Source organism: Mandrillus leucophaeus, unplaced genomic scaffold (assembly GCF_000951045.1).
Source record: "Mandrillus leucophaeus isolate KB7577 unplaced genomic scaffold, Mleu.le_1.0 Scaffold43, whole genome shotgun sequence".
NCBI lineage: Eukaryota > Metazoa > Chordata > Mammalia > Primates > Cercopithecidae > Mandrillus > Mandrillus leucophaeus.
Genome location: NW_012104587.1, coordinates 3,165,478 through 3,176,111, shown reverse-complemented (window position 1 = coordinate 3,176,111; position 10,634 = coordinate 3,165,478). Strand labels below are relative to the sequence as shown.

Genomic DNA, 10,634 nt, shown 5'->3' with positions numbered 1-10,634 from the left:
CGCAGCCTGCTGAGCCACTGCGGCGCACATGCGTACGCGGCCCCTGGGAGGGGCGGGGCCGGAGACGCGGAGGGTTCGGGGATTAGAGTCGGGAGCTAGTGGGGCCAGAAGCGCGCTTTCGTAACGGAGGAGGTGGGGCGCGCTGCGCGCGCGAGGAGTGGGAGAAGCGGTGCAGGCTGCAACCGCGGAGCCGAGAGACCACTTACATATGAAAACGCAAGGGCGGGACGGGTGGAGAGGCTGGACCTGCTACCTATGCTTGAGGGGCGGAGCCTAGCGCGCCGTCGCGAAGGGGGAGGTGCTGCCCCCTTCCCCCTTCTCTCTTCCCCCTAGCCACTTCCCCCAAAGCGACACCAACTGGGCACTCGAACCATAGACCCAGTATCCCCACAGAGCTGCGGAACTCGGGGTGGGTGAAGCCGACTTAAAACATGCAAGAAGCCCTGGATTGCGAGTCCCGGAAGGTAGGGCCGATAGGGCCCGGACGGAGAAAGCTCAAGGTCACTGCGGTGACCGAATGAAGGTCACGGGGAAGGGCGGGGCCACGTGCGTCCGCCTCACGCGGGCTGCCATGCACTGACTCACGGACCATGCATAGACTCTTTTATTTCTTTAGGACTCAAATTCCACTCGGATGGGTTCGGGCTTGGGTCTGGGGACCGGGCAGGCACAGGGCTGGTTCGGGTCGCTGCTCGAGCCCAAGGTGGCGTTTTTAATTCACGTACAGCCTCTTGCTCCGGCGCTTCTTGAGCCCCTCGATGTATCGCTGCAGCTCCTTAGTCAGGAAGTGGTCCCTGCCGATCCCTAACTGGTAGCCTAGGAGGAGGGCAGAGCTCGGCTCAGGGCAGTGAGCAACCGAAAGGCCTCCCCACCAGCGGGCGCCCCATATGTAGTTCGAGGAACCGCAGATGATTCGGGGTAGCAGCAGCGCAGGGCACTCAGGTCTCTGTTAGCCTGGGGAACTTTGCATCTCTAAGGGTGCTGAGTGTTAAGGTCAAGGCTAGGGAAGACGTTGCAGGCCTGAACTAGGGCAGTGGGAGCGAGCAGTTTGGCCACCTTCTGGACCAGCCACCCGCTCTAAGCCATCAGCCGGCCCTTTATCACCACTGGGCTTTCCTACCCCAGCAGCAGAAATTCACCCACATAATCCACTGTCCAAAGGCTCCCCAACCAGAGGGAGTCGAGGCCACACCAAGGCGGTTATCCCACTGGGCAGGTGGAGAAACAGCCACAGAAAAGCCTCCCTCAGCTAGAGAGGGCCTGCACTCAGCCTGGAGCCCAGGCCTCTGCCCATCACCACATGTCCCCCACTGGTTCTTCCTGTGCCCAGTCCCTCAGCTTTTAACTTTTATGGGGCCCTTGGAATACTTGTGAGTGCCAAGGGCATCTGACAAGACATAAGGCACCCTGAAACTCCAACCCTTGGGCCCCAGCCCTGCAAAATCCACCAGAATCTATCGTGGTAGCTCTTGGGGGTTGGCGGGGAGCTCACTCCGGAGGGCTTTGGTGAGAATTTCCAGAGCTTCATTCTCCATGAGTTCCATCAGGGGCAGCGGCAGCTGGAGAAGCAGCAAGAGGCTTAGGCGTCCAGGGGACTTCATCTCTGCCCACAGCTGAAATGCCCCCACCTGCTCCCTGTGGCCCCCAAACCCCCAACCAGCCTGCCTGCCCGCCCCTCCACCCTGCCAACCACCCCCAACTTTCATGTCCTATCAGCAACCCCCAACTTGCCTATCCCCTACCCCACTGAAACTCCCAGTCTCCCCAGCCCCTCCAACCCTGCTCTGCTGCTCTGCCCAGTAGGCTCGATGGGGCGTGTGCTTCGCAATATTGAGCGATGACATTGAGGAAGACTTTTCTGGGAGAAGAGAAAAAAGGGTCAGTCATCTGCAGACTCCTGGGCCTTCCCTGGGGCAGAGGAGATGGGTAGGCACCTTGTGAGAGGGAATGGCCTTCAGAGACCAGCTCCTGGTGCAACCGAAAGGTCTCCCCACCAGCGGGCGCCACATATGTGGGGTCAGCATGGGACAGAGGTTACAACCCTGGGCTTTAGAGCCCCACCCACCTGGTTCCCGTTCTGACTGCCCCACAGTGTGACACTTAGGACTAGTGACTGACACTCTCTGACCCTCAAGTTCTTCATCAGTAAAATGGGGTAATAAAAATAGCTCTTGGCTGAGTGGTGGGTCATGCCTGTAATCCCAAAACTCTGGGAGGCCAAGGTGGGCAGATCACAAGGTCAGGAGTTTAAGACCAGCCAGGCCAATCTGGTGAAACACCATCTCTATTAAAAATACAAAAATTAGCTGGGCATAGTGGCAGGCGCCTGTAATCCCAGCTACTCAGGAGGCTGAGGCAGGAGAATTGCTTGAACCGGGGAGGCGGAAGTTGCAGTAAGCCGAGATCACGCCATTGCACTCCAGCAAGGGCAACAGAGTGAGACCCCAACTCAAAAAAAAAAAAAAAAGAAAAGAAAATAGCTCTTTATGCAGGTTGTGAAGTTTGAAGGTGACAATCCAGTTTGAAGGTGACAATCCAGGGGAAGCCCCGTGCCTGGCACACAGCAAGTGCTCAATATGTGACCATTGTTATACTGTTATTGGTCCTGACTCTGATGAAGTGGTTTGATGGGGTGCCAGACAGTGTCCAGCGTGTAGTAGAGGCTTAGAAATTGTAACCAGCAACTGACTAATGGAAAGACATACACCTCCTCAACCAGCGCAAACCATAAGACAAGGCAGGATGATTCCATTAAAAACGCAGGTCTTGCTGGGCACGGTGGCTCACACTTGTAATCCCAATACTTTGGGAATCCGAGGCAGGAGGATCACTTGAGCCCAGGAGTTTGAGACCAGCCAGGGCAACATGGCGAAATTTTCTCTACAAAAAAATAAAAAATTAGCTGAGCAGGGTGGTGCCGGCCTGTCCTCCCAGCTCAGGGTGGTGGGGGTGGCTGAGGTTGGAGGATCCCTTGAGCCTAGGAGTTTGAGGCTTCAGTGAGCTATGATCACAACACTGCACTCCAGCCTGGGCGACAAAGCAGGACGCGACAAAGGACGCGACAAAGCAGGACGCCGTCTCTAAAAAACAAACAAAGGCCGGGTGCAGTGACTCAAGCCTGTAATTCCAGCACTTTGGGAGGCCGAGGCTGGCGGATCACTTGAAGTCAGGAGTTTGAGACCAGCCTGGCCAACATGGTGAAACTTCGTCTCTACTAAAAATACAAAAATTAGCCGCACGTGGTGGCGCACGCCTGTAATCGCAGCTATTCGGGAGGCGGCGGTTGCAGTAAGCAGAGATCGTGCCATTGCACTCCAGTCTGGGCGACACAGCGAGACTCCGTCTCAAAAAAAAAGAAAAAAAAAAAGGCGGGAGGCGGGAGGAATCACTTGAACTGCAGTGAGCTATAATCGCACCACTGCACTCCATCCAGCCTGGGCGACAGAGGGAGATCCTGTCTCCAAAACAAAACAAGAAAACCCCGCAGGTCCTACCGCGGGATCTTTGCGCAATTTATTTGGTGCGTCCTTCGCCGGACTCTGCGCGCCACGACTGAAAGGCCTGTTACAACGCCTGTCCGGGAGGGGGCGCTCCAAGAATGCCTGGCGGATTTAAAGGGCGAAAGATTCGCGCTGCCGCCTCTCCCATGGAATCCTAGAAACTTGGATCCCATCAGCTTCCCCCCATTTTACAGCTCCAGAAATTGAGTCCCCGGCTAGCTTATTGCCCCGCGGGCGCCCACGGCCTGGCGAGGCCACACTGACCGGCCTCGATCTGGGATGCGGTGTCCTTCTCCCCCGGATTGATTTCCATGGAGCTGCCGCGGTGCAACTCTAGCTCCACCAGAGCGTGCTCGTCCATTTCCTCCGGCTTGTGGCTGGCCGTGTCCCCTTCGTCCAACGAGCGGCTCCCCGGGCTGTACCACCTGCGGGTCTTGCTAATGCTGCGGCCCTCCGCGTCGAAGCCCTCGCAGACCTCGGACAGCGGCATGTTCAGCTGTGCCTGGGACAGCGTGGTCGTGGTCCACAGGTCCCGAATGTCGCTGTGCACGCTCTCCTTGTCCGAGTCATGGCGGTCGGAAGACTTGAGCGACACCTGTGGGCCACATACAAGGAGGGAGCCAAGGGTCGCGGGTGGCTGGAGCCGGAAGGAAGAGCAGGCTGGGGATCTGAGCCGGGTCCGGGCGGGGATCCCGTAGAGCGTGGGGTTGGTTGGGTGGGGGCTGCGGAAAGCCAAGGCTGAGTAAGAAATCGCGCCGGGGACCCGAGTCGGACCAAAGGTGGGTTGGGAGCGGACAGAGTAAGGGGTCCGGGGAGAGGTCTTACTTTCGAAGGCTTTTCCTCCATGGTTCTGCCCCAACGGACCCAGACGCCACAGGCCTCAGGACGAGAAGGGGGTCAACGCTCCAGGAAGGGGGCGGGGCAGGGCCTCTCGCGCCGGGAGAGTTCAAACGACAGCCCGCCACGCGAGATGCCATCCTCTCTCCCCTGCCTCTCCACCCCCGCACCCCACCCCCCAAAGTGTGTGCAGAGGCTGGAGACGCACAGCCCATCCCGGCTGATCCCCACGCCGGACCCTACCCAGCAGCCTCCAGGCAGAGACGCTGGCCTGAGCCCAGCCGAGAAGGCGGAGAATTGACCGACCTGGGTGCCCGGGGACCCTCGGCCTGGGGGCCACGGGAGGCCAGATGTGCCCCCATGGTGGCCCGAGGAAAGCACTTCCACACTCACTAGCGTCCGGGAGCGTCATGCCCGCAGCGGTGCAGACCGTTTTCATTTATTGATGCAGGCTTTCAGGCACAGTCGTGAGGTGCTGTGAGGGACACGCCCGCCCGGGGCAGCGACACAGAAAGCCGTGGGGGGTCTGGAGATGGATGGAAGTGAGGAAAGGGCCGGGGGACGGCGGAGAGGCAGCCGTAGCCTCCTCCCCAGACTTCAGTCTCGTGGAAAGAGGGCTCTTTGGTCAAACAAGCCAAGCATGCCGGGGAGAGCAGGAACGAAGCCCTTGAGAGGCCCGGGCCGGGGATCCTGCCCCTACACCGGCACGTCTTTGTCTCGGGGACGCCCGGGGCCGCGGGGCCGCACGGGCTTCCTGGGGGGATTAGGGCGGCGGCGACCTCGCGGCGCGCGGGGCAGCGGGCAGCCGCGCTCGCTCTGCGTGTCCGAGGACTCGTCGATGAAGGCCAGGTTCTCGCTCGGATAATCCAGGGCCGAGGCCGTGGGCGGGGAAGGCGGCTGAGCCTTCTTCGGGGGCGAAGGGGACCGGGGCCTGTCCAGCGGCTGCGCTGGACAGGGCGGTGGAGGCAGCAGTGGCCGCTCCTTCTCTGGCGGCGGGGCAGCGGGCCCGGCTCGCTGGGTCACGCGCGCCGTCACCGTGCCAGTCCAGCTGGCAGCCTGCGCCGTGAGGCCGCCCATCTGCACGGAGAGGGAAAGCAGCCCTCGACTAGAGGTCCTGGACGCCCTCCGCGACCCCCCAGGAACCTGCCCCTTCACCAGCAGGGATCAACCCCCAACCCTCTTTTCTGCCTGGTCCTCTAGCCTCAGCCAGCCCCGTGGATGGAAGGGCTCCTCCGCTGGGTGCTCCCAGAAAGGTGGCAAAATACAAATGGCCCGGCTAAATGTGAATTTCCGAGAAACAACAAATAAATTTTAGTATAACTATATCTCGTGCAATATTTGGGACATGCTTTTATATATATACATACACACACATATATATATATATATATATATTTTTTTTTTTTTTTTTTTTTGAGAGGAGTCTAGCTCAGTCATCCAGGCTGGAGTGCAGTGGCAGATCTTGGCTCACTGCAACCTCTGCCTCCCCAGTTCAAGCAGTTCTCCTGCCTCAGCCTTCCAAGTAGCTGGGATTACAGGAGGCTGCCACCACCCCCAGCTAATTTTTGTATTTTTAGCAGGGTTTTACTGTGTTGGCCAGGCTGGTCTCGAACTCCTGACCTTGTGATCCACCCGCCTCAGCCTCCCAAAGTGCTGGGATTACAAGCATGAGCCACCGCGCCCGGCCAAATTAAAATTTCATTTATTTGAAATTCAAATTTAACTGAGTTTTGGTTTTTTTTGTTTTGTTTATTTGTTTGTTTGTTTGTGAGACCAAGGCTTACTCTGTTGCCCAGGCTGGAGTGCAGCGGTGCAATCATGACCCACTGCAGCCTCGAGCTCCCCTGGCTCAAGTGATCCTCCCATCTCAGGCTCCCGAGTAACTGGGCACACACCACCACGCAGGGCTAATTTTTGTGTGTTTTCTAGAGGCGGGGTCTCACCATGTTGCCCCAGCTGGCTTTCTGCATTTTTATTTGCTAAATCTGGCAATCCTACCCATGAGGGCAGAGGTGGTGAAGTTACCCACAAACATATACCCCTCTGTTCCCTGCGAGGCACACACAGAGGCTCACTCAGCCCCTGCCTCAGGAGCCCACACCCTGGATAGGAGACAACCTGCTCAACCCCCTGCTAGGGAACAGCACATTTGCACCACAGTGCACAGACGCAGTGCCAACCCTGGGCGCCTACCTCTGCCCGAGTGCGGCGGGACACTACTCGCAGCCAGTTCCCGATGGTGGTGAGCACTGAGGCGAAGTAAGCCAGGCCGAGCAGGATCCAGAACCACACCAGCGGCTGATAGGCTGGGGAGTCCTGCCTGGGGTCCGCGCCTGGGATACCACCAGGAAAGGCAGAAAGAACTGGATTGTGGGGCAAGCCTGTGAGCTCTGGTTCAGTGTCCCCCTCCCAGCTCCTGGAGAGGACCTGTGCTCCCTAGGGCAATGGGTATGTGCTTGAGTGTGTGAGTGGAGGCAGGAAAATGAGTGGTGTGCATGAGTTGAAAGTGTGCAAGATCAAAGCATGCAAGAAGGGGCGCTCCTGTGCAAGAATGTGACACATGCGAGGGGTGTGTTTAATATATGTATGAGCATGCATGGGACTCAAGCATACAAGAATGTGAGTGTGCATAAGGCGCTGGTGTGTGTGCAAGGCTGTGATGGTGCATTCCATGATGGAGGCAGGCGTTAGAGCAACCACATGGATTTGGAGGGAAAGGTGGGAGTGCAGAGCCCCTGATCAGGAATAAAGTAGATGGGAAAGTGCAGCACAAGAAGGGCGGCCTCACCGGCCACATAGTCACCAAAGCCCACGGTGGTAAGCGTCACTATGACAAAGTAGATGGCCTCCAGCTTGCTCCAGTCCTCCATATAGCAGAACACGAACGTGGGCGTGAGGACAAAGAGCAGGCAGCCGATCAGTAGGAAGAGCATCGCTGACAGCACTCTTACTAGCTCCGGTGGCACGTGCCACTTCTGCGGGGAGGGGCAGTAGACAGGACCCAGGAGACACCAACAATCCCCACTCCCATACTGTCCACTCCCGCCCCCAGGAGCCTGTGGGGAGAGGCTTAGGGTCCGCGGGCGGCGGGGGTGGGGGGCACTCATGTGCCAGGGACATGGGGAAGGGTAGCTGGAGGCCAGCACAAGGGCAGGCAGGGCATGGAGCAGCTCACCAAGAAGATGGCTTCAATGTGACCGATGCCACGGCGCAGGGAGGAGCCCAGTCGGTCCCCAACCCCTGCCAGTAGGATCCCAAACAGCGGAATCCCCACCAGTGCATAAAAGATGCAGAAGAGGCGCCCAGCATCTGTGCGCAGGGCCACATTGCCATAGCCTGGGCAGAGGGGCGATGCAGGAAGTCTAGGGGCCGCCTGGGACCCCTCCGTCTCCCTGCACCTTCCCCCATGAGGAAGCTCCTTGCCCGTCCCCCACATGCCACCGTGCCCCACATGCCAATCCCCTCCCCCACCGATGGTGGTGATGATGGTCCCTGAGAAAAAGAAGGCGCTGCCCAGGTCCCAGGCTGAGTGGCTGCTGTTACTGGTCGAGTTGGTTTCTGGGTCCGCACCCCCTCCCAGGGCATCAGCCACCTCCTGCAGGATAAGGTATAGAAGGAGGAGCTTCAGTTCTTCCCTCCTGTCTAGGCCAACTTGTGGCCCCTCCAGTCTGTAGGGTGGCTCCCCCCCTGCTCCTCCCTGTTCTCCCCTTCTCTCTGATCTCCCAGGAGGCAGTCCCTTACAGCAGAAGATGCAAACTGGGTCTAGTCTACCTGCAGGCAAGTTTGTTTGACCTCTGCAATGTCTGAGAAACATTTTTGGTATCTGGCCCCTAACTTCAGACAACAAATTTCCACTTTTACCATGGTCAGGAGCAGACCTGGGACCAGATTGCCTGGCTTCAAATGTTTATGCTGTGGGACCTTGGGCAAGTTAACTGTCTGGCCTCGGCTTCTACATGTCTCAAGTGGGGATGATAATGACAGCATCTGCCTCCCAGATTTTTTGTGAACTTGCAACAAAGTAAGCACTGACTGTTAAGTTCCCAAGCAGTGACCACACCCTGTGTTTCTAGCTTTCCAAACCCACCCTCCCATTGCACCTATGGAAGCTGAATTTGAGTCCGTTTCCTTAGAAAATCTCATGAAAGCTAAGGCCTTTCTCTCCAGGAAGGTTTATGTGCCACAGAATTTTGCTTCCAATTTTTAGGAGGTTTATACGCACACACAAAAACACACACATCCCAACCCTGCCGAAGTCCAAGCCAAACCCTGTGCTGCAGTGTAAGTAATGTTGATTGAGCACCTCTCAATAAGTATTACTATTTTTTTAAGGCTAGTCAAGTGAAGCAGTGGGAGTGGAGAAGGAACCAAGAAATCTGCAACTGGTTGTGATCAATTAGTTGTAAACAACACCACTGTACTCAGACCAGCCAATACATATTATTAAATGAACGTAATGTCCCTATTTGGTTGTCTCCCTCTCGCCAGCATGCAGCTCCCATGGGCAGGGACTATTTTGAGAGTGCTTGCCCCAGGTGAGAGGAAGTCAAAGAGACTCTTCCCCAAGCAGCAGTGCCAAGGCACAAGAATGGTGTCTGTGGGGCACATCGTAAAGCACTTCTTCTCTCCCTGACTGCAGTCCTCATTAGCAAGACTCAGTCCCAACTGATCTTCCTAAAGTGACTGCTCAGCGCCCTCCATGGCTCCCCACTCCTTGCAGGCCTAAACTCCCCAGCCCAGCATTGAAGCCCTTTTTTCAAACTGGTCCCCACCTCACTTCCCCTAGTCTTGTCCCTGGGACTCCAATTTGGCACCCCATGTTACAGCAACCTTCCCCCCAGATTTTCTGACATGATTGCATTTCCTGTAATAATTTTTAATAAAAGCAAGAAGTGAAAGAGCTAATTAAAAGTGATTTAATGTGTATTTTGCAACCCTTTTCCAATAAATTCACGACTTAAGGGGAAAATCCTGTGTCATCCTGTGTGTTCTAATTTTTGCTTCAAATGACTAGGCATCTGCTAACTCCAGGTTCTGCAAAATGCACCGGAACTTTCCAGCTTCCACGCCTTTGCCCATGCTGTCTTTCCACATGGGCATCTCTTGCCCCTTGTCTCTACTCTCTATCCCTCTCGCCTGGTGTGTTTCAATCACCAGGTCATCCCTCAGGCCGCTGCCATCTCCCTCCTGGTCCCCAGCACCTAGCTCAAGGCCTAGCACAATTGGTGCTTCACAGAAAGAAGGAAACTTCCTTTCCACTGAATCCTACAGTGATCTGTCTGACCATGGATCTCTCCCCTCCCCTAGATGTGACGCCCTCCAAGGCAGACCCTGTGTCTGATCCACCCCAATATCCCCTTGGCGTATAACACTACAGCACCTAGCACACAGTAGGTGCACAATAGCTGCACAACTAATTCAGGGAGTGAATCCTACTGTGAAAGAGAAATAAAGTGGTTGTCACCCACCCTTCTCAGTCCTGCCTCTCCTTTTCTTCCTTTTTCTTATCCAGGAAAAAAGCAGTTCCATTGTGAAGACAAACTAGGTCAGATTCCCTCCCTCCCTCCCTCTGCCCTGTGGTCTGGCCAGACACATTCTTCCCAGGCCTCTCTGAGCCTCCACTGGCATTCTGGAAGTGTCAGAGATGATGTCAGGTGGTCTGTGTCCTGACCCCACCCCACACACATCTCTGCCCTGAGTCCTGCTGCCTTGAGAATCAGCTGGAACACTGAGGCCTCCGTGCCAATGGTCCCTCCCTCCACAAAGAACAGGCAGGGAACAAAGGGTACTCTTCAATTTCAAGTAATAGACATTAATTTATTAAAGCTAGGTCTTCATTTTTTTGTATGACAGTGACTCCGAAATCAGAGAAAGCAACAGAGGTGCCTGGCTGACTGTACACCCAGAAGGCTGCAGCCCAAAACTTTCTTGAGTCTATGGTTGGAGTCTGACCAGAAGTGCCTCAGGGAACCCTGAGGTACCCCCCTTCTCCCCACATGGTAAGCATGCATCCTAGGGGGAAGGGGCACCTGACCTGGCATCCCTGGTGGCATGGATCCTGGAACCCTCCCAAATCACCTGCACACGCTCATATGCACACTTTTCCAGGGGGAGGGGATGTGTTCACTGTGTTCTTGGGTTTTTCTAAGACACATGACTCCAAAAAATGTATGGGAATCGGTGTAGGTAGGGTTGCCAGATTTTAGCAAACAAAAATATTGCACGGGATGGACTTGTATTAAAAAGGCATTTGTGGACCAGGCGTGGTGGCTCATGCCTGCAATCCCAGCACTTTGG

At 56.1% G+C, this 10,634-nt stretch overlaps 3 protein-coding genes across 3 annotated transcripts in view; all 3 read right to left on the bottom strand.

The window, feature by feature from the left end:
• Positions 1-2,721, bottom strand: part of PRDX5 (peroxiredoxin 5) — a 19,347-nt gene extending 16,626 nt beyond the window's left edge. Inside the window, exon 1 of the mRNA XM_011993484.1 lies at positions 2,717-2,721. The gene's annotated coding sequence lies outside the window, so the exon portion shown is untranslated. The remainder of the gene's footprint in view (positions 1-2,716) is intronic.
• Positions 587-4,407, bottom strand: TEX40 (testis expressed 40). Its single transcript, XM_011993490.1, has 5 exons — positions 4,326-4,407; positions 3,765-4,095; positions 1,779-1,858; positions 1,493-1,559; positions 587-816 (listed from the first exon to the last, which is right to left on the bottom strand). Exons 1-5 carry the CDS (start codon positions 4,344-4,346, stop codon positions 713-715), a joined length of 603 nt encoding a protein of 200 aa, XP_011848880.1. The 5' UTR covers positions 4,347-4,407; the 3' UTR covers positions 587-712.
• Positions 4,408-4,794: 387 nt separating this feature from the next.
• Positions 4,795-10,634, bottom strand: part of KCNK4 (potassium channel, two pore domain subfamily K, member 4) — a 12,856-nt gene continuing 7,016 nt past the window's right edge. The window contains exons 2-6 of the mRNA XM_011993482.1: positions 7,809-7,932; positions 7,513-7,673; positions 7,126-7,312; positions 6,531-6,670; positions 4,795-5,414 (exon numbers count right to left, since the gene is read on the bottom strand). Coding sequence (XP_011848872.1) covers positions 5,034-5,414; positions 6,531-6,670; positions 7,126-7,312; positions 7,513-7,673; positions 7,809-7,932 — 993 coding nt within the window. The 3' untranslated portion in view covers positions 4,795-5,033. The remainder of the gene's footprint in view (positions 5,415-6,530; positions 6,671-7,125; positions 7,313-7,512; positions 7,674-7,808; positions 7,933-10,634) is intronic.